Source organism: Ciona intestinalis, unplaced genomic scaffold (genome assembly GCF_000224145.3).
Source record: "Ciona intestinalis unplaced genomic scaffold, KH HT000077.2, whole genome shotgun sequence".
Taxonomy (NCBI): domain Eukaryota; kingdom Metazoa; phylum Chordata; class Ascidiacea; order Phlebobranchia; family Cionidae; genus Ciona; species Ciona intestinalis.
Window position 1 is genome coordinate 67,704 of NW_004190399.2, and position 23,240 is coordinate 90,943.

The 23,240-nt window shown below is 37.5% G+C and overlaps 2 protein-coding genes across 4 annotated transcripts in view; one reads left to right on the forward strand and one right to left on the reverse strand.

Moving 5' to 3' along the window:
* Nucleotides 1-187: 187 nt before the first annotated feature.
* The window catches only part of LOC100178170 (staphylococcal nuclease domain-containing protein 1), a 28,660-nt gene continuing 5,607 nt past the window's right edge, over nt 188-23,240 (reverse strand). Inside the window, exons 12-22 of the mRNA XM_002128366.4 lie at nt 23,089-23,199; nt 22,673-22,795; nt 22,335-22,426; nt 21,950-22,059; nt 3,021-3,209; nt 2,285-2,449; nt 1,760-1,924; nt 1,508-1,621; nt 1,218-1,331; nt 726-857; nt 188-431 (exon numbers count right to left, since the gene is read on the reverse strand). Coding sequence (XP_002128402.1) covers nt 363-431; nt 726-857; nt 1,218-1,331; nt 1,508-1,621; nt 1,760-1,924; nt 2,285-2,449; nt 3,021-3,209; nt 21,950-22,059; nt 22,335-22,426; nt 22,673-22,795; nt 23,089-23,199 — 1,384 coding nt within the window. The 3' untranslated portion in view covers nt 188-362. The remainder of the gene's footprint in view (nt 432-725; nt 858-1,217; nt 1,332-1,507; nt 1,622-1,759; nt 1,925-2,284; nt 2,450-3,020; nt 3,210-21,949; nt 22,060-22,334; nt 22,427-22,672; nt 22,796-23,088; nt 23,200-23,240) is intronic.
* On the forward strand, nt 10,823-21,166 carry LOC108950257 (leucine-rich repeat-containing protein 4C-like). Of its 3 annotated transcripts, none has more exons than XM_018815498.2 (13): nt 10,823-12,129; nt 13,530-13,703; nt 14,530-14,784; nt 16,100-16,309; nt 16,834-16,964; nt 17,151-17,287; nt 17,476-17,643; nt 18,227-18,453; nt 18,899-19,054; nt 19,400-19,532; nt 20,074-20,191; nt 20,247-20,683; nt 20,884-21,166. In XM_018815498.2, the coding sequence occupies exons 1-13, from the start codon at nt 11,848-11,850 to the stop codon at nt 21,108-21,110; spliced, it is 2,655 nt and encodes an 884-aa protein (XP_018671043.2). In that variant the 5' UTR covers nt 10,823-11,847; the 3' UTR covers nt 21,111-21,166. The 3 variants fall into 3 exon arrangements, with proteins under 3 accessions (XP_018671043.2, XP_026694210.1, XP_026694211.1); XM_026838409.1 differs by having other exon boundaries at nt 19,400-19,523; XM_026838410.1 differs by having other exon boundaries at nt 20,247-20,679; nt 20,884-21,104.

Genomic DNA, 23,240 nt, shown 5'->3' on the forward strand with positions numbered 1-23,240 from the left:
GTTAGGATTTTCGACATCATAAACTACTGTTCTTAGTTGTCTAAAGAATTGTAGACGAACTTGCATCAGTTTTGTGATTTTTTTTGTCCATTTTACACGTTTTTTTCGGACATTTGTCGCAAACGTTTTGATTTTGTCCCGTAGGAGACTTGTGTTTACGCAGAACAATGACGTCAATAAAGAATAATTTTCAAGTTAAACCTCATCACCATTTATTTGATTAATCGGTCACAATTATCACATTAAACTACGAAATATATATCCGCACATTTAGGATTGCAAAGCGGACGGTTTGAACTGCTGTAGAACACGAGACGTCACCAATATGCACAATTTAAACATCCACTTGTTAGAAGTCTTATCTACTTCTTCGAATACCCGAACTCGGACGCGTCGTCTTCGGATATATCTCCATAACGCCAAAGGTTCAACTGAAAATGTTATTACAACATAATTTGCAAAATAGAACATTAGATTTTGATTCAGAATATTTTTGGGAGTTTAATTATAATTAGTTAGGTCAAGCAGGCAGCCTTTCTTTAAACTTCTGTGCCCCATTAAAACCTCACCCTTATAGAATGAAACTTCTATTTTTGAGTGTCTATAAACTGCTTCAGTCGGGTCTAGATAATATCACCCTGGGTGTTGGGGTTAAAAGGTCATCCCTGGCCGAAATGCTATCCTCCAAGTAGAACCTCACCCATATAAAACAAATGAAAACATACGTGTTGTTTCTTTGCATTATTCTGTTCAGCGTAGAACTCGCTCATCATCTTTTGGAGTCTTTTCTCCCCACGTTTGGCTACAGTACAGAAACCATCTCCGATCAACGCCTTGCCCACATTTAAGGTTTCGTCCTGTAATATATTGTGTTGTAGTTACATATATAGTAGGGTGGGGGAGATGGGACACTTTTAACACATAATATACAAATGCCCGGACTGTGTTTTAAATAATTAACAGCGTTCTGTGGGAGTTGTGGGGGTAGGGTTTAATAATTCGTTGAATGTTCTTTGTTTACCACCGAATGGGACGAGAAAAAAGAATGAATGAACCAATTTTCCCCCACCCTACTGTATAATGGGCCGAGTCTATCCTATATTGCAGTAACACAGCCATATATAAAGCAGTTGGTGCTGGTATGACCGTATAGATATAACAAGCCCATGTGAAATCATACGGTCTTGTTCAAATCCCCACATAGTTACCCAACGTACTTGGTTAAGTAAAGTTACGAAGTCGACGCCATCTTTGTACTCAACGTTGACTTTGAACTGAACGTTCCCAACCATACCACACAAAGCACGGAAGGCGTCGGCAAGCGAATCCGGCTGGAATAAAGTAGTTTGTAAGATTAAGCTTAAGTGTTGCTGTGCATGAAGTATAACGGTGTGCCATGCTGTAAGCACAAATGTGACGCGAGTATTTAATTAATTACTAATTAGGAATCAATATATTACGTCATCGGCAAATTACGTCATCGGTATATTACGTCATACCAACTTACATCCTCTGGCGGGTTGACAAGAGCAAGAGAATACTCGTGAGCTTGAGGGAGTAAAGCACCCGTGTTGTACTCGCCGGGGAGGGAAGCCACTCGGTTGGAAGGGATGATCTCTTTCTATAGGGAGTAAAGGAAAGCATTTTAACGCACCATTAAACGACAGTCGTTATAACACGGGTGTTCTCTTGTATACACTTCGTGCCCGCTTACAAGTTACCGAGCATGTGAACACAGTCGTTATAAAATGCTACTCACGTTGCCAAAATCAATATAATGAACGTGAAGTTTATCTTTTTCCACTTTTTCCACCCTAGCTCTGTACCACATGTCATCCTCAGTGAAACGGGCCACACAGAACTCCCCTCTTCGTGGTTGATGGCTTCCCGGTAATGGGGGGTCGGCTATCAGGCAACCGCGCATCTTGTCAATATTGTAAGATTAAGATAGATATAGTAGGTTGGGGGATGCTTACTGTTTTCATTCTCTTTTATCGCCCCATGTGGTAGTAAACGTAAGTATTATATGAATGTTTACAGAATTATATACGTTAGTGGATACGTCATTACGACTCCGTCATCGTATCTAACCTACGTCATCATACCTACGTCATCATACTTATGTCATCATACCTACGTAATACGTACGTTACACCTAAAGTAAACTTGTGCCAAACACCTAATAAACCAACAAAGCTTTTAGTCTTAGGTGAGGTTATTCGGTAATTTAAACAAAGTGGTTTGTAGTGAACTTTTGAACTTTATAATTAAACGGATAGTTCACCTTCTCCATAAGTGTGTCCAGCTTCGAACCAGCGTCGCTAAACTGACAGAACAAATGTAGTTGTGGGGTGACCTCTGTCACATACACACTTCTGTAGTTCGTCTTGCGTTCTGTGGGTTCTTCTGTCTTGACCTGAGCCACCGGTTCAACGTAGCCTGACCATATCTGGTGATCATATAGCAGGTTGGGGTAAGATGGAACAGCAGGTTGGGGTAAGATGGCAGCACAGCAGGTTGGAATAAGATGGCAGCACAGCAGGTTGAGGTAAGATGGGACCGCAAGTTGGGGTAAGGTGGTACAATAGGTTGGGGTAAGATGGTACAATAGGTTGGGGTAAGATGGTACAATAGGTTGGGGTAAGATGGTACAGTAGGTTGGGGTAAGATGGGACCGCACGTTGAGGTAAGATGGTACAGTAGGTTGGGGTAAGGTGGCACAATAGGTTGGGGTAAGGTGGCACAATAGGTTGGGGTAAGATGGTACAGTAGGTTGGGGTAAGATGGTACAGTAGGTTGGGGTAAGATGGTACAGTAGGTTGGGGTAAGATGGGACCGCAGGTTGGGGTAAAGTGGTACAGTTTGTTGGGGTGAGATGGTACAGTAGGTTGGGGTAAGATGGGACCGTAGATTGGGGTAAGATGGCACAGTAGGTTGAGGTAAGATGGTACAGTAGGTTCTTATTCACTTTTATCGCTCCGTTTGGTTTTAAAAAATAAATATTTACAACAATAAATTACGTTTATTTTCTGCGTCTTCGCTTTTTCTTCAGCAGCTTGAAGGGACCTGTAAAAGTTGCTCCTCTCTGCAGTGAAGTGAATCTTTGACAGCCCGTTCTCCAGCAGTAGTTGTGACATATTGACGCCTTCAACAAACAACCAGCCGATGAAGTTGCCAGCTCTGTCTATTGTTTCAACTTCCACCGATACCTGGAGGAAAACTTTGGTTTAATTTAAAACGTCCAATGTAAAAGACATATCGTATATATGCTTAACCCTAAAGAAGAATATACAAAAATTAGCAAAAAAAATGCGACTTTAAGTTTAGCAATAAAATTAATATAAATGGAATATTATGCTTAAAACCAGTCAAGGTTTTGGCGTCTTGGCGTGAGTCATCGTCCATATAGAGAAATAAAACACTTTTTGTGATTTTAAAAGGCTGGTGTTTCTTCTGTCTTGTCCAGGGACAGATATGATCTCTTTCAGTATTATATGTATTATATCACAGGCGTGGTATTATAGTTATTTGGGGTAAGATGGATTCCATGACCACCTAATGTCCCATATTTCCTGATCATGTTTTAAACAATTATCAAAAATCACAATCGTCAAACATTTGCATAAAATATGTTAAAAGCATAAACATGTTGAGTGTATTCATATCCAGACAGCTGGATATAATAACTAGAGTTGCGTGAGATACGGGGTACGGGAGTTACAGTTCGTTGTGCGACGGTTCATGAAATATGCATAAGCTGCTAGAGCAGTCGTTTAAATTGGGCTTTAATCTTCAATTACTGAAGCTCCATGCTTGGTTTCAAACGCAATATGAAACATATGGGACGTTTGGGTGGGAAATATGAAGGTTCGTATGCTAGTATATCAGGTGAATATAAATATCCTTAAAACACAATATTTGAGGGATTAGAAATCGCTTAAAGCATCGCTTTAAAGGCTGGACTTTAAATGCGGATTACACATGTTTTACCCATGAGATTAAATTCCTCTTAACATTAAGATTATGGGAGTGAGGGGTAAAGGGTGTTGTTCGAATATTCGACGCACTTTAAGAAAAATAGCAATCGATCGTTAGATGTAGAAAATCCATAAGCAATTAAAATGAAGAGACATGCCACATCTCATGCGCCTATGGGCGTACTATAACGGCTTATCTATGGCGGGCTTTGATCAGAGGCGTATTTTTAATTTAGAACCATCATTGTACAAGCTTGCCGCCCGGGAATTCAACGAAAGAGTTTTGTAAACGCGTGCAAGTGCCAAAGTAGATTAACGTCAACATCGCACAGGTTTAACAAGAACACACTTACATGTTGTTAAACTCAAATTAACAAACCATAAGGGAATTAAAACGCTTCGATTTTTTGCCGCGCACGCAATTTCTTTGAGAAAAAGAAATATTAAAATAGGAAAACACGATTGAAGTTATTAACAAAATAATTAATAGTGTGGCACCGTGGGGTAAGATGGACAACGTATATTACAAACTTATATACATGTTTGTAGCTATAGAGAAGTCTATATACGCTTAGTAGTATATTATGTTGGACGAGTATTATAAATTGGTATATTTAATGATTATAACAATGTATATGGGTAAGATGGGTATCGTTAACGGGTGGGGTAAGATGGGTATCGTTAACGCATAACAACCAATATTTCCTAATCGTGTTTAAACGCTGCTTTGGCGAACCAAAACTACATTTCACAAACTTTTCGCAGGTATAAAGGTGATTTCACTTTTACAATAACTGTCAAAATGATTAGTTGACCACTGTAGTAGACGACCCAACCAAATGGAGACCCTGGATATAAAATGCAGTGTTATAGGCGTTCTTGTTTCGTGATTTAATACAACTCTGGGCATAGATTATGATTTCATGGGCGGGCATGGGTGCGATGTTAACTTGAATCGAAACAACGATTTCTGATTAAAATAAGTTGCTTAAAATATCTAAAACTGTTTTTAACTTGTACGCGGTTTCTGGTGCATTTATGTGAATATATAAAGTAATGCACTTTTAGGTAATAGACCAAATGCCGTGGATTCGGTAAAAGAATAATAAACAAATTATAATTAATTTGATGTCATTGTTATAATCATAGTTATAAATACATAGCTAAATGCACACGCAATTCATTGCAACCACAAACTCAAAACAACAGCCTTATCTCACTATAGTCTATGCGTAAGTTACCACCCTTAAAAAAATTACTTTCACTCAATCGTTCAATCTAACCGTTTGTTGTGTACAAACATCGTGTAATTAGAAGTTGGAAACCAAGCAGTTGGAAAACGCTCGATGGGAATCTGATTCAAATAACGTTGTTTTCGCCGATCGATGTTGTAACCAAACTTTGAATTTCCAAACTCCAAGACTTCGTGCGAGCGTGGGTATGGATTTTTGAGATGACTGCCTCGTTTGGTTAAGCATAGGGTGCTGGGTTGGCAAGCGTTTAGAATGAGCAGAGTTACCTACACAGTTTTGTTGACAGGTTGGGTTTATTAGTTGATATTTATCGTGTAAAACTAAGTGTTATTTGATCGTCGGCTGCCTTCCGATTTCAGTTCTGAGTGTGCTGGTTTGATAAAATGTGAAAATGTATGAATAGCTGGGTTAAAAAGGTACTGTTGCCGGTTGGGCGGTATATGTACTTTGTAAAAAGATTAACTATAACACGTGTATATTGGTTTATCCATAAGCTTGTTATAACGACCGACGTTTTACCTTTACTTCCCGTTTATTCGTTGCTGAATATTAATCTTAGCCATGCTAGTGTAATGGAGGTTAAAGGAAATATTGGTTATTTTGTATAAATTATGTTGCCCAGCGACCCGGAAAATTTTAAATTAACTTTAAACAAGAGAGTTCGCCCAACGATATTAGAGCGGAATAAACTTAACACCGATACCATGGTTTAACGCAGGTTACATGAAAAAGATGATTGCTTAGGCAGGGTTTATGAATAGTTACTTAACGCCAACGTAGTTAACGCATACGTCTACCTCACTAGCTACAGGGGGATGATTTTTTTGTATTTGTGTTCTATTTTATTCGGATATGTAAATGCCGTGTTTTACAGTAAAGCGAGCTACCATCAATCAGTTTCTTACCAACGACTGTGTTTGTATTATTTAGCCGGAAGATAAAAACTTTTTAACAACTTGTTATAAAGCCACTGTTTAAGATTAGACTCCAAAGATTTGTTGATTTCGTTGCGAATTATTTACCCGTATTCCAACGACTCTAAACGAGCGTTTTAATTGTTTAAAACACGGCTAGAAATTATGGGATTTATGTGCTATAGGTATCCATCTTACCCCACGACACTATTATAACGTTTTTGTCTTGCTGTGTAAAAATATGCCCACTGTTCGACTGGAATGTTTATATATTGGCAAACGCGAATCTGGTGGACCTACATAGACTCATAAAAACAGCGTTTACTTATGTTATTCGTAGTAGTTCGATTTGTGCGAGTGTTACTATAGGGTTTTGGTTGTGGTGTAATGTATGAATGCAAGTCTCGAAGTTAGTCAGTTATAGGTTATATGCGCTTACTTCATGATATAAAATGCGGAAAACTACAATTAAAGGGGACATGACAGGGTACAGATAATGCACTTAAGTTACAAACAGTCCTGCAGTTCTATCAGTTTGGAATTAATTCCACGTATCGGTATCGTTTGACACGTAATCAACACAAGTAGGTAAGAAAGCATGGAATCCATCAACGGGTAAATTAGCGAGTGTCCCACTTTCGCTTTCAAGCACTAACGATCCAGATAAGCCCACAGTGCAGCGATCGCCCCCACGGAAATCAGCGCTACATTGTAATGAGCGTACGCGACTTGTGACGTCATATTACAAGACATCGCGAGGCGCGGTACGTCACAAAATGAACAAGGTCGGGCGATAGTGGAGCCAGGTTAATCCAAGTCGCAATTAAAGTGGGAAAGTGTTAGGAACAATATATCACCGCTTGCTTAATTGCATAAAGTGTGGGGGAGGGATTAGTTGGAACATGGGAGTTCAGAACTTACTTGTGTATTTGTCATTTGCGATGTTTTAACTGAAGGTTCAGGTTTTATAAACTTTGGAATGTTATGGAATATGATGGGCGTTTATAATTTGTGTATTTGGGATATTTAGTTATTTATGAGAAGTATAAACGTAATGATGATACAACATGTTTATGTTAATAAAACTTAATTGCAACAAATTGTGAAGATACGAAGTCTTGGGAATATTGGCGTTTAGAATGGCTGTGTTTGGTGTTTGGTATTGTTTGAGGTAAACTAATCATAACGCAGAAGGTTTTTGTTGTAAAGGTAGAAATGATTATCGTAGTTTTAGAGTTATTTTTACACGATCTTCGTTATTGTGCTCATAGATACAGCTCTACGGTTATAATTTGGAAATGTTTTATGTTTATTAGCAAATAGAACGATAAAACTTTATTCCATCTTACCCCAATATCTTAAACGCGTTTTCAATGCCTTAATTTCCAGCCCAATGTTTAGTATAGGAAGCGCAGAGATAGAAGGAAAGTGAATTAGGCTTCGGGGTCGCCAATAAACCACTGTTGTGAAATAGGCGCAGTGATGACGGGTGGAAAACAAACCAAAGTTATTTTTAGATGTGCAACATTAAATTGGAGTTAGCGTAAGCATGGAACAAAAAAAGGGCCATTTTTGGGAAAATGCTTATTTTTATTTTCGTAGTAAACAAAGCACGAAAAATATTATTCATTTTTTTTAAAGCGGTTCTTAATCAAATTATTTTAAAATTTTACCCGTTAAATAATTTTTAACCTGTTGGATTATTATGTGAAGTTCGTATTAAGGTGCAGAAGGGGTATACATATAATTGCCATGTATAATAATAAAGGAGTTTTTCAATAATTTAAGTTCGAAAACTGTAGTTTACGATTCTGCCTAAGTTAACATAATGTCCGCGAAACATTGGCTCAAGACGACACTTTGAAAAACAAGGATATGGGAACCGCATTATATTATGCAGCACTGCAGTGAATCGATCAATACTGGGTGAGATAGAAATGACAGAGGAAAACATAAGCCCTTCCCCCCCTTGCTTAGTGCGGCGTTGGCGACTTGTCAGTAAGTTATGGGATTAACCAAGAGGTCATAAATACAGCAGATTAAAAGAGACTCAATCGATTTTAGGATGCTTGGAAACAGATAAGATCGTGTAAATACGTATTATATACAATATATGATGTTTAACTATAGTTAAGTTATTGTGAACGGGAATTTAAATTGTTTAAAATTTTGTGGTTGTTGTATTAGCTTTGTCGGAAACGTGTTATATTCAGCCGCTGTTGTTAAAAGGTGTAATATATATTTTTATTGATATTTCGGTACGAAAATTAACTTGTTATTGAAGAATAATGTAACGTCTTCTATATGTGATGTTCTGTGTATCTACGTATCCTAAATGAATAAATTACTGCAACATAAATACAACGCAACTCGCTAATGCCTTGACCTTACCAAGGCAGTTTGTAGGCGTTCAATAATAAGGGCTGGGCTAAAAGGGTGAGGTCTTGAATGAGGAACACCTGAGACCTTTGGACAAAAAACTGACATAGAAAATCGCTGGAAAATTAAACGCGAGGACATTAAGTATAAAGCAAACCACCACCTTAATGTAAAAAATCATAATTATAGCTATAACATACCTATAGTACATTATCTACTTTCGTAATTGTTAAAGACGTCATATAACTATTCAGATAATGGTTACGAGTTGCTGCATGGCGCATTTAAACTTATAAATGTTTTAGTATATCGTAGCTGCAACAATTTACAAAACGAGGATAGTTAAAGTTGTTATCAGTTCTTTATAGCTGGGAGCAATTCCGGTTTAACAAAACTTTCTGATCGTCACATATCTACAAGTGCCTTATACGTTTATACAGTGTTGTTGGAAATACATTCTGTGCTGTAGCGAGATACCTGTCCAACTTTGGTCTAAATGTAAGGTCGTTTTGTGGCCACAATGTTTTTAAATGTGAAAAAATTTGTTCAATACTAAATTTTCGAGTTATTATTTTCAAGTTTGTTGATTCCTTTTATAAGATGAGGTAAGAATTGGATTGCGATGGAATTCGATTTCGCTTAAAATAAGAATGACTTCATATTATAAGAGTATTGATCCTGGCATGTAAGCTTGTACAAGTTTTATAAAGGTAGGTATGAAGAAGTAACTTCTGACTTGTGTAGAATATCTTCAAATGCGGGAGTAAGTGTAGAAGTTGGTGTACAACGTGTGGAAGTTGGTGTACAACGTGTGGAAGTTGGTGTACAACGTGTAGAAGTTGGTGTACAACGTGTGGAAGTTGGTGTATAACGTGTGGAAGTTGGTGTATAACGTGTGGAAGTTGGTGTACAACGTGTGGCGTTTAAGGAAGGACCGCGTTTTGCTTTGAGAGAATTTTATAAACTAGTTTACAATATTGCTTGGAGGTTTTAATAATTTTAACTCAAAAAGGTTTAGACTTCACACTGTTCTAATTTTAATATTCGCTATAATGCAACAGTAAGAGCTAAGTGCGACCGACGTCGAGTGCGACTATACAACATATTGGGTTTGGTTTGAGGAAATTTATATTATACAGTATTTTAGCAAATCAGGTGTGCATTTAGGTTTGTCTGTATACTGTTTATGGATTACGCGGTATAGTACTGTGGGTAAGATGGGATATCGTTAGCACATAATATTCTATGTTTCCTAATCGTGTTTTAACAATCAACGCTCTTTTGGAGTCTTAAAGATATGGGTAAATAAATCTAAAAATATTCTTTGTTTACTACCGATTGGGACGAATAAATAGGATGAAAACATGGACCAATCCTATGGGATATATGAAACAACTAGTTACAGCTTGCCAAATAGATTCAACTGTCCAACTCAAACCCATAATTGCAAACCCCCTTTTAAATGCGGGCTGCATTAGACATTAATGTTATTTAATCATGGCATAATGCCGTGTAGAAACCGCCAGTAACACAACTAATCAATATTACACGTCACACCAACTTTGAAAACGTCAGCATAGTTTATTATAAAATGACAGTGGTAAGATGGGACAACTATCATTCTCTTTATCGGGCAATTTGATAAACAAAAAATATTTACAGAATTATATAACCGCATCTTCCGGACTCTAAAACAGCGTTGTTAGTTGTTAAAAACACGATTAGGAAATATGGGATAGTATGCGCCATCTTACCCCACTGTACCAACTCTAGCATAAACTGCAAGGCAAGCAGGTCGTCGGTTCAATTTTAAATTTTGTTTTGGTCTCGAATTTGCGCACGGTAGTTGAGATGACGTCATCCCAGTGCAATAATGGAGTTCTCGTGTCTTTCTATGTTTCATTAAAGAGAAGTGGGCGCATAGGAAAAGCACAAAACGCATAAACACAACCCGACGTTAACGCAACGTAATCTGAATTACTACTGAGATTCTTAAACGTTTAAAGTCTGTGTTTTAAATGCAAACAATTAACACAGAAATATCTAAGGACTGTGTTCGGTCGGTAGGAATCTAATTATATTGTTAAAAGTGAAACTCCCCATAAAACATTTCCGAATATACAGACCATGATGGACAAATAGTTGCGTCTTTCAAGCGGGTCTTATATACCATATACATATATCAATACTGTATTGAAGATAATTACTGTTTCAATAATATGACTAACGCGAGCAGGTGTCGGGCTAATGAGCAAACTTTGGCTCAAATCGAATGTTGCATGGCGTATCTTGCCTTGGAACCTCACCCATATAGAATAGAATGTGTATATACAATGTTGGGGTAATAGGCCAACTCTGGCCTAAATCCCAGGTCCAATGGCGTACCTCACTGTAGAACCTCACCCATATAGAATACAAAATAAACAAACCAACCACACTGTTAATCCAGGTTCTATTATCTTCAATAAGCGACAGGAAGTTCAATAAATCAAAAGATTATTAAGTTTTTAACATTCAACAAAAACTACATAAACTGACACCTATTGTGTAAGAAAGTTCTAATTAATCAAAGTATTGAAAAGTTCAACATATTTACGGAAGCAAAACTTATACAATCGCTCGCAAAGTTGACATCTGGTATTATTAGTTATTGTCAAAGTAATTCTATTCAAATAAGAGACTGATGATGTTGGTTATTGGTGGGATGTATCTTTAGTACGGCGTTAGTAGGACTTGAATTTTGTTTGCTGCATATTTAGTAGCACTTGGTTGTATTTTGTTATGGTTCAACGAGAATCGTCCAACAATGTGATTGCTAGATCACGTTCACGCAACATATCATAGTTGATCGTATATACGTGATGTTTAGTAAGTTTGAGCGCAATAACTACATTTTACTTATGGCGTGTTAGAAGGGAATTGTTTTGGTGTAAAAGCTCCTGGTATACAAATAATCGCAACATTTATTGTAACCTACGTTTTGTCTGCCACACGACGGTGTATAATTTATACCAAAAGATACAATCATAATCTGTCTTGTAGCAGCAGAATATAATACCCACTTTGTCGTTGCTTTTCGCCATTTTTGTATAAATATAATGTTCGTTATCGATGCCGTATATAATTGTTATTTGTTACATGTGCAGATCAATGTGTTAGTAAGATACATACGAATGATAGATTGTAATCTACCAAGAACCATATGCTGTGTAAAAACGGATTTTCTACACAAGAGATAACTTGGAATAACGTTAGCCACGCGGAAGTATAAATTACATCATCGGGTCGATAATCTGGGAAGGTTTGGAAGTATTGACTCTTATAATGGTGGAGAATAGATTGCGGAATATTTCATCTAGCGGGAATAGGTCGGGACACAAGCAACCGCTGACAGGCGGTAGAGCGAGCAGTAATGATTGGAGTAAAACAAGAGAGTCGAAGAAAAAAGGAAAGTTTGGTAAAAACGAGAGAGGGAGGGTGATGACTTCGAGACTTCTGATGATGGCTTCTGCGGTGTGGTGGTGTTATAATCTTGATAATTGTGTGAAAGTGAACGCTGTGGATCAGATATGTCCACCAGATTGTGACTGCTATGATGAATTCAAGGTAACGTATTGTTGTGTGTAGGCGTAATATTAGGGGTGTGTTGGGCGGCATATTAACCCAACTTCAGAGGGGCGACATGTTTTAGCACATCAGGTTAAAACTTAAATCAGGTTTTATCCTGTTGTTAAGTCTCTATACAATTCAGCAGAGCCAAAGTATATTGCATTCACCACATTAATCAATGAGGTGTCCTATGTTTTACAACTATGAGTGTAACTGTATATTAACAGTGTTTCCAATTAGAATTTATATTTGTTTTCTAATTAAAGAGTTCAGTAAATAACCTGTGAATTATCAAAGTTATAATTTTGCTACAGACCAACTTTTTTATTAAACCAATCTCTCGACACAACAAAGTTTACGTAGGTGCCTTGCGCGAAACGTTGTTGGTGTTTTTATTTTAACTTTTTACTGCACATTTATTAGTCTAATTCGACTGTGTGTTCCTAAATGTACGAGCCCTACTAAAAAGGAATGAAATTGACACTTGAGTTGAAATAGTTTGCGAACCACCGTATACATAATTCGCAATGACCAGGCACATAGCAATGATCATGGAATTGATTTTCGTTCGCTTGAATGCGGACCATTTATCAACTTTGCCACATAATCAATGCGACAAACGATACGTAATAGCTGTAGCACTAATAACGTGTAAGCTGAGGGGTCTGGGGTGTAATTTGACGGTAGTGGTCGCTGGACAAGTAATAATCCAAATTAGAACTATAGTAGGGTGGGGTAAGATGGATAACATTGGTTCGTAGTCACATGACATTCCATAACTGTTTAAATTGCAAAAAAAATTTTTTAGTAGGTTTGGGTAAGATTTTGTTTTGTTTATTGTTCCATTTTGTAGCAAACAAAGAATGTTAACAGAAATATAAAATCGTATCCTCACGACTTTAAAATACCGCGTGTTTATCCAGTAACTCACAACCCCTTAAAACACATGCGCCGGTAATACCATGAACATAAACAAGCCTGCAAGATGGACTGCATGTATATAGGGCATAGAATTGAAACTAGGTTTGTAAAAGATCTTACGACCTGATCCATAATTTATGAACAAAAGGTTAAGAAAACATAGACCTATTATACTTCCACTTTAAACTGTAGAACCGACACCCATGTATATGCTATGTGGGATACGCTTGTCAAAATATTACATTGTAACAATCACGGTGCGAAATGTGTTTCAAGAATCTTCTGGTATAAAATTAACATAGTTTTTATCGAGGCGAATGCTTCATCTGCCTTTACAAGACTTTGTTTACAAAGTTAAAGATCAATCATGTTACCGCATGCCCGCTGTCGAGTTACTGAGATTATGGCGTGCCTCACTGTGGGACCTTACCCGTATATTTGTAGTTTGTGTTCAATAACGCAACCCTATGTTTCAGGAGGTTTACTGTGAAGCGAGGGCACTGAGATCTATACCGTCAGAAATCCCGTTCTCCGTAAACTCTCTCAGTCTTGGTAACAACAATATACGGGAATTACAAAGAAATTCATTTCGTCAAATACCTGGACTTGAGACTTTACGTTTGAATGGAAACCATATACGAGACATCCCAGTAAGTATGGGTTCAATGTAAATGTATGATGTGTTTATATTCTACATGGGTGAGGACCTACTGTATTGTCAGAAGTCTTGGGATTCATGCAAGGGTCGGCATTATAATCGACAATTAGGCCAAAGTTTCCCATTAGGCTACGTTATAAATGTATAGATGAGTTTGCCCATGACCTCAAATTTAGACTATAAAAGAGTTGGCCTAATATATTTTACACATTACTAGTGTTTTTGCTATATAATATATTATAAATACCATATGTTTCGAATTCGGACCCGCATGGATTAAAACATTCAATACAACCACCCTACAACGTTTCGCTTCGATTTTTAAGCTTATGTTTTTAATTGGAAGAGGTTTACAAAAATTCTGTTGACATCGGTTAATCAACACGAACAAATTACAACCATGGTCGTATGTTGGGGAATATTAAAGACCTGACACGGCGCAGGTTTAAAACAATCGATCAAGAAAACCAGAGTCGCAATAATTGATTCGCGGGCGCAGAAGCTTTAATTTACCGCGAGGTTTAATTAGAGAATCGAGCGACGTTCTCGGGAACATTTGTAATTAAACCTCCAGGTTTTGTATGTGTATAAAGCATGGGAAAGCTGAACTATAAATCGTGGGGTTTTTACAACTTTTGTTATTCGGATTTTTGTAAACGCATATGCTATATATAGAAATGCGCCAAACGATTATTAGTAGCTGCAAACAAAGTTTAATTTCATTTTATTTTTCTACTCACCCCGCCATGGACCAATGATAACATAGCCAACAAGAGAAACGCTTTTAAACACAACTAATCCCATCATTTATTTTATAGAGAAACGCCTTCTATGGTTTGAAAAAGCTAAGAAGACTTGATTTGTCCACGAACCGCCTAACCCACATACCAACCGAGGCTATGGCTCAGTTAGTAAGCATACAGGAGATATCGTTAAGAGGGAACCCTATCACTGAGATCGTGGGGTATGAGTTCATACAAATACGAGCAACATTACGTAGTTTAGATGTTGGCGAACTGAGACATTTGAAATATTTATCGAATCAAGCGTTGGCAGGATTGGACAATCTTCAGGTAAATATAATGTGTATGATCTTCTGTTGTTGCTATTATGCATATTAAAATGTTGTTTTATTAAGAAAGTTAACGCAAGATATATTGTAACCGACGTTTTGGTTGCATATAGTAAACAAAGAATATTTACAGAATTATATAACCACATCCTCACCACTACAAAAAAGCGTTGTTAAAAACACGATCAGGGAATATGGGATATTGTATGCTAACAGTATCCATCGTACCCCACAGTACTAAATAAAATCCCACTTAAAGGCCTGAAACTCAGGGCAGATATTCAGCAAACGAAAATCGATAAAACAAATTCAAGGTAGACCAAATAGTCGGCTGATTTCTATGCATTTTCGTTGCTCGATTGAGATCAATATATCATGAATGTTTAATGCCTGCCTCCCCCCCCCCCATATTTATGAGGCTTTGAATTAGCGTTTCCACCAAGTTAACTTAAACTCAGGAACCAATTTTCGGAGTTAATTTTATGCGGAAAATGACAGCAGATATAGAAGATAACCCTGGATACTAAAAGACAATAATGATGCTGCTTTAGACCAAGGGTTTAAACGTTTTTTGTTCACGAACCACTTTGTAACTTATAAGCTGTTGCTGCTAATATTATCCCGAATTTGCTCTATTTATAGATAACCGGCGTCTTATGCGGGTCGACTTTATTAGGGCAATGATAATTTTACTCGGACTCATTTTAGATCTAATCCTTTTTATAGAATTAATTTCACCCGGCAGCTATAGCGAGAAATTGTAATCTAAACGAAAATGAAACAAATAATCAGTCATTTGGAATTTCGAATCAGTAAAGTCAAACCTATTGTACGATTTACACGTTCATGGATTTTATTCGATCAAGTTTTAAGCATTACATAACCTGTTTTAACCTGCCTTGAACGATTTTAACCTTGAAATTCAATATTAAATTATTCAACGTTAAGAGCTAAAGGAGTTTAGTTATGGCATGGGTTCGCCTTTATTGGATTTGTCAAGTTTAATGGGGATATGACGTTGGGTAATCGTTGATATGAACGTAATGAAATATTCCTCTTGCTGGTTACGAGGCGTGATTTAAGCATTGCAAGTATTTATATTAACACTTATTGCACTACAGGGAAAGATGGGTACCGTTAGCAAATAATATCTGATATTTTCCAATCAAGTTTTCAACAGAAGTATTTGACATACCCCAGCGATACCCTAAAGATCGCCAAATTGTAAAAAACAAATGAAACATTTGAATTTGTTTTTCAGAAAACAAGTATGTTATAAGCAATATGTTGATTTCAAAGTCGTTTTTTTTACCCAGGCTCTAAGCATGGACTCGTGTGGTTTAAACGACATGCCGACTGTGCGACCACTAACCAACATACGAACCCTCAACCTTGCTAACAACCGAATATCCATATTGGATTCAAACTCATTAAAAGGGCTGCGAAAGTTGTCCAACTTCCACATGGAATACGGGGCGCTTGCAACTGTTGCAAATGATGCATTCAACGATCTAGTTTCGTTGGAGGTTAGAACTGTTATTCATAAATTATGGCGAGAATTAGAATTCGAAACCGGAGGTCCCTACCATGTTAAATGTTGCTCCCAACATTTTAAAATTAATTTATACCTGTCTTTTTTTGTAATACTTGGGTAATGTGCCGAAAATCTAAGATACAATTGGCGGCCTTGCTATATGACTCCATACGAGTATAACACCTCACCCGTATAGTATAGATACTTTCATACCGCTTATAGTAGTGATGGTAACCCTCCTTAAGAAGCTGCGACCTCATCCAATTGAATATACTTATAAATAAACCCAAGCAGTCCAACAACATTTAAGTTTTGCGGGAAATACGGCAACCAAATCAATTTATAATGCTGTCTGTACAAACAGATTTGGAAACGTTAAATTCAAATTATACAACGAACACAACATTAGACTTTAGCGTACCAACACGTCGTATGCAATGGTTACTACAATGAGCCTTGAAACTCAACTTACATCTTACACTTCGAAACAATTTAACATTTTGATTATTTTTTCAGATTTTAAATTTATCCGGAAACAATCTGACGTCACTTCCGTCTACCGTGTTCCGTTATACAACGAGATTGACGTCGTTAAAGTTGCAACGAAACCCATGGTTATGTAATTGTGACCTATTACCTTTGGCAGGGTGAGTTTGATACAGGGTTCGCAAAACAAAAAAAATCTGGTCGTCTGAATCAAAAGACAAATGTTATGTTTAACGATACAGTAGACTAAACATTTATTTTGAGGTAATGGGCAACCCTGGCGTGAACCCAAGTACCATGGTGTGTCCCCTATATACAGAACACACAAGTAAACCTTGTTTTCACAGGTTTCTATCAGACAGCACCGCATGCACTGACGGGTTGTGTGGAACTTGCAGATACCCGCCCACTTATCGGGGCTTACCACTTGCTAACCTCACACGTATTAATAACCCACCATGTGCTGCTCTAATTATTGGGGAACGTAAGTGCACCAACAGTTGTGAATTTTACGGCTACGGTTCATAAATGATTGTAAATGCGGCTGTTCGCTGGTTACTAGAAAACGTGCTTGTCTCGTAACCAGATTCAAGGCTTGCTTTTTGTTTCCAATCTTACTGTGCTATTTAAACAAGGAATCGAACAGACCAAATAAATTCATATTAACAACAGAAACAAGTCCAAGCCTGAACGTGTCTGTCGGCGACAGCGTTCGTATCCCATGTCCCACTTTACCCCCAAACCACCGAACCAGCAAGGAGAGAATCAAATGGAAAACACCAAACGGAACTTCAATAAGACACGGCCAATACAAAGTCAGAATCACGATGCTTGGAAACGGTGGGTTTTGGGCAATTTATGCATGGCTAGATTTGTAAGGCCAGCAAGTTATCTCAGATAACAACTTAATTTATTTCCAGGAAACTTAACATGTTTATTATGCTTGATGTGTTTTAGCTGAAATTTAGCCTCAATATTGTATATATGTGGTAAAGGGACAGGGTTCAAATACCACTGTGGTAACTCCATGTTTGCCCACCATTAACAACCCTGTCAACCCATGTAAGCCTGACAAACCTGGTAGAATTCAAAACACAATGACATGAACCTGCATGTGGTGGAAGGTTATGCAAAACCCATGAATTATGCAAACACCTATTTGGTAGCGTCTAAAAGTAGCAAGGGGAAATTGAGATTAAATATTTAGGTTGCTTCAACTTGATCTCTTGTATTTGTGCCAAAGTTTAAAGTTGAAGATCACCCCAATATACTGTGTGTGACTTGAACCGATAACATCTGCATTTGATTAATTTTTAACATTAAGTTTTAAACATTTGATTAGTATATGGGACACTTTGGGTAACTTTTAAAATAAAACCTAGTTTTTTAAATCAAGTTCTAATGTAACTCGATTCAATTCTAGGTTCTCTCAACTTTACAAAAGTGACTTTAAAAGACAAAGGTCTATACACATGCTCTGTGTCAAAGTCTGGTAACGAGGTGGCCAAGTCTACTGTGTTCTTGAATGTTACAAGTCAAACCAATGTCTTAACACCTTCATACTTTGCTACTGAAACAAGTGTAAGCAAAGCTACAAGGAATAATGTTCAATATCAAAACCCACGTCCAACACAACCAGCTTATGTACCAGTAAGTATAATCATGTGGTTTGCTTATTATTTATAAAACTTATTTACAACTACATGGACAACACAAAAGTAAGATGGTAACACTCAGATTAAAGCAGCAAGTGTTAAATATCGTGCTCTAAAACAATCATAAACTCAAGGTTAAATACTGTGTGCAGTAAACCACTAACGTAATACATAATGGTTCAATAGCAGTTTAGGCAACACATGTTGGCCAAAGCAACCGTTAACCAGAGTTAGACTCAACATAAAGCAACAGATTATAAGACACTCAAATTTAAAGCATGTACAAAAGAATTAGAAGACCTTGTCTGTCTAAAAAGTTCCTTTTGTCCAACTATTGTTAACATAAATATACAATATTACATTATCCCATTGTCTCTAATTAAACCTAACAGGTAGAAGCACATTCATATTTCCATAACACCAATATATTATAACTACAGAAACCAACTACAGCACAAAACAGCGTTGCTGTGCAATGGAAACCAACCACAAGAAAATCAAACTCTTTCGTTCCCATTTTATCCAAACCTGAATCACCTGCTAGTACAACACCTTATTATAAACAGAAGGAAATCCAACAAGACTCCATGAATGAAGTGAGGTTTCAACTAACTTTATGTTTTAAAACTGCTTGCTATAAGGCTTGGATGAGATACCATTGTCTTTTGTGGAAAAATGTTATGTTATTAATTCGACAGTGAGCATGAGGTGTATGAATACACCATATGTGTCTGGTGTATAAGATGACACCCATGTTATAACTCGACAGTGAGCATGAGGTGTATGATTACACCATGTGTGCTTGGTGTATAAGAAAACACCCATGTTATAACTCGACAGTGAGCATAAGGTGTATAAATACACCATGTGTGTCTGGTGTACAAGAAGACGCCCATGTTATAACTAAACAATAAGCATGAGGTAACACCATGTACAAACAGGTAATGCGAACGACCAAGATCATCATTGGTTGTTTTGTTGGCTTAACATTAGTTGCTGCCATCATACTTCTTGCATTCTACAAACTAAGAAAGAAGAATTTCTCCCAACGCAGGGAACCTTATGGTGAGAATGGTGAGTAGATGTACATGCCCCCGTGGTTGTATGGGAAGGTAGAAGGGGGGCTTTACTAAGAACCCCATGATGGGTAGGAGGGGGGGCTTTACTAAGAACCCCATGATGGGTAGAAGGGGGCTTAACTAAGAAGCCCATGATGGGTAGGAGGGGGGGCTTTACTAAGAACCCCATGATGGGTAGAAGGGGGCTTAACTAAGAAGCCCGTGATGGGTAGAAGGGGCTTTACTAAGAACCCAATGATGGGTAGAAGGGGGCTTTACTAAGAACCCCATGATGGGTAGAAGGGGGGGGCTTTACTAAGAACCCCGTGATGGAACTATCATTAGTTTTGAAAGGACTGATGTATCTTGATTTGGGAATATTGGGTCACCTTTGGTTTAAATTCAAAGTCTGCAAGTGGGCCTCGCTATAGGACCTCACCCATGTAGAAAAAGATATTTCACTATCACATCTAATGTGTGTAAAATGTGTCATAAAGGTGGTTTTTAATAAATGTTCAAATTAAATTTCCAAATAAAAATATATTTTGATCGGACAGAAAGCAGTGGGCGTGGCGGGCCAAGAACCAATTGCGCGGAAGCAAACTTGATTGACAGGCAATTAACCAATAACGTTGCTTGTCAAAGAATAGAAGAACCAATGAACCATATCAATAAGTATGATGTCATAATAACATCTATTATCCAACAATTCTTAATAATATTTTTTCAGCTCAACTCCCATTATGACATCACCAACAGAATCAATGTGGATGATGACATCACAATCAAACAACAATCAAAACATCACCCTCCCCCAAACAGCGGTCCATGTCCTCCCTCCACCACCCGAGGAAATGTTTCCTCACAATAATACAACAATATCATCTATGACATCACAGAACACATCGGTGACATCATCGCTCTGTTACCCCACCTTGAGGAAGAAGCCAACAGCGACACCCAGTGTCCCGTCAAAGCAACTTCTAAGCAGCTTAGCGACTTCTTGTCGCCAGGTGGCGTTAGAGCGCCGATCGGACGGTTACAAACTGGGGAGTGAAATTAAAGGGCCGCATAAATCGTGCAACGACTTGAAACGAGCGTATGACGGCTTTCCACCACTACAGGATGATGTTTCACGCATGAGTGATATTGACTTCGCAACAGCAGGCGAGTTATGAGGGGGTGTGTAATACCCATTATAATAATAATAGAACTAGACAAAACATAGGAATAAGTGGGTGAAAGAGATGAACAATAAATGACATTCAAGGAATTAATTAAAAAACCCTTATAGAACAGAATGTGTAGTTTTTTATGATTTGTTAATATTATGACCTTTATTGTAAAAGTTTTTTATTCTGATCAAGGCAGAACGAACATTAAGCCGACTGGGCACGCTCAAGTCAGGTCGCAGTGTTGCGCAACCACAGAGAAAAATCCCAATAAAGATGCGAAGTCTGGAAGCACTGCTGGACCACAAAGAAACCGAGATATAATTCACAAAGTTGGTTCAGTAAACCATCGTCCCGACCAGCCATGCGTGGCATGTTTGCGCAACTATGGAGTTAAAGGCACGCGCCTCACTGAGAATTGATGCCTTGTGTGCGTTTGTTGTATAAGAATGTTCACATTACAATGAGGAAATTAATATTCGCTTGTTATTTGTGGGGTTGGGTGGGAATGTGTAAGAACTGAACCAAACCACAACTAATGCTCAAGTTCCCCTGGTTTTCCAAGTAAAATTTGCAATCAAATGAACCATACCTGATTTGCTGAACAAGACCTCGTACTAACCTGACACACATACCCCAAACATAAGTTTCAAAGCATATATACCAACAGATACTTCATAATGAGTTTCAGATCAGGATATTTATAATCACTCCAACATGTACAATTTCAGTTGGCATATTAAAACCTTACTTTGCGTAAAGCAGGAACAAACCTATTTTTATATTACAAACCATAACAACAATAACTATGTATGTTTACCATTTAAGTTAAATGATTTAGATAACAACACAAGAGTTTAATATTTTGAATATTTCCTTGTTTACATATCTGTGTATTACAAAGAGACTGCTTCACTAATATATTAAACCATCCATCTGCAAATGTAGACCAATAGCAGTTTGCTATACCTACATATGTACGTAATAGGGTGGGGTAAGATGGCTTAAGTAAGGGGTAAGATGGTTCAGGTTTTCAATCTACTCTATCGTCCCATTTGGTAGTAAACAAAGAATATTCAAGGTCAAAGTTCAAAACCCCATCCTCACAACTCTAAAAGAGTTGTTAATTGTTCAAAACGCGATCAGGAAATTGGGATATTAAGTGCTAGCAGCATCGGGCTCACCCCACAGTACTGTATGCTATCATTCTCCACTCTACCATACAATATACACATCGTAGTTATATATTCAACCCTCAAACCTCTCTATGCATGCAGTTCTCCTTAGTAAGCGCAAGAGCTTCATCTGAATAAGCGTCGGCTTCCATCACCCCCTGTGCTCCGTTCCTTGCACCACGAGGACAATCAATACCTAATATTACAACTTAGTTAACTTATATATTCACAGCAGTTGTAGCTATACTTGAAAGAAGTTAGTTTATCTAGTTGCAAAAGTACAAACACCTATGTAGTGGTATCAATTTTCCTGTGTTTTGAAAGTATACAGCTATATACACCAGACACACAAAGTGTAAATATAAAACCCATAATATTACTGGGTGTATACGCATGAAATGCTCAATTGCTTTTGTAAAAGTGTCAATCTGTGAGGTGAAGATCACACATCGCCGATCTTAAACGACTCACCAGCAAGCAAGAAAGTGATCAAACAAGTTTCTTTAGGAAGGAATAACTTGAGTCGAGAACCCCCAAACACGTATTCCACAACCGCTTCCGATCTATGGGATTAATAAGAAAGTGGTTACATCAATGTGAATTTGATAATCTTAAATCTTAGATATATATTTATCTATTTTATGGAAACAACTATTATATCTGTGGTTTTATTACTGCATAGATATATCTTAGATGTCGGTGATTCTTTCACTTTGGATTATCTTTAGTTTTGACTTACTTACACATGCTTACAAATAAACTTACACATAAATAAACAAACCAGTTGAATATCAGGAGTAATAACTTACTTTCCAGCTCGTTGCAGGAATGGCAGAAACTGCTTTGCTTTTGCCACATCTCCTGATACATCTGCTACTCTGTGTATGGGAGGTTCCTTCTTACTGTTCACTCCCTTGCATGTTTTAACAGCTCTGTAAAGTACAAGGGTTATGTAACATGGCATATTAACTCGTACTCAATGTTAAGTTTCAACATTAACACCAACCACACAGGGTGTATTCATAAATCTCTCAAATAGAGTGATTATTCAATCAATACTCACTACTGACTTAATACAACATACCTAAGCATTCCGCACCTTAATTTATACAACCCATCCTAACTTTGTCCACTATTCCCCCAACACTATATACACACCAATACAACTATCTTTACCTCGTCCACTATTACCCCAACACTATATACACACCAATACCATCTTTACCTTTGTTCAGCAGCCAGCAAATCATCATAACGTGAAGACCTCGCATCATCATCTTGTCGGTGCCGAACAACTTTCACCAACCCCTTGCTTACCAAAGCTTCAGCAATATTGCTGTGGGTGTAATGGATGTGTTAGCTGATATATTGGATGTG

Bases quoted from the DNA above. Each gene is read 5' to 3' on its own strand.
- LOC108950257 (XM_018815498.2), top strand. From the start codon at position 11,848: ATGGTGGAGAATAGATTGCGGAATATTTCATCTAGCGGGAATAGGTCG. The intron at 12,130-13,529 runs GTAACGTATTGT...CCTATGTTTCAG, and splicing joins ACTGCTATGATGAATTCAAG to GAGGTTTACTGTGAAGCGAG. The intron at 17,288-17,475 runs GTAAGTGCACCA...TATTAACAACAG, and splicing joins TGCTCTAATTATTGGGGAAC to AAACAAGTCCAAGCCTGAAC.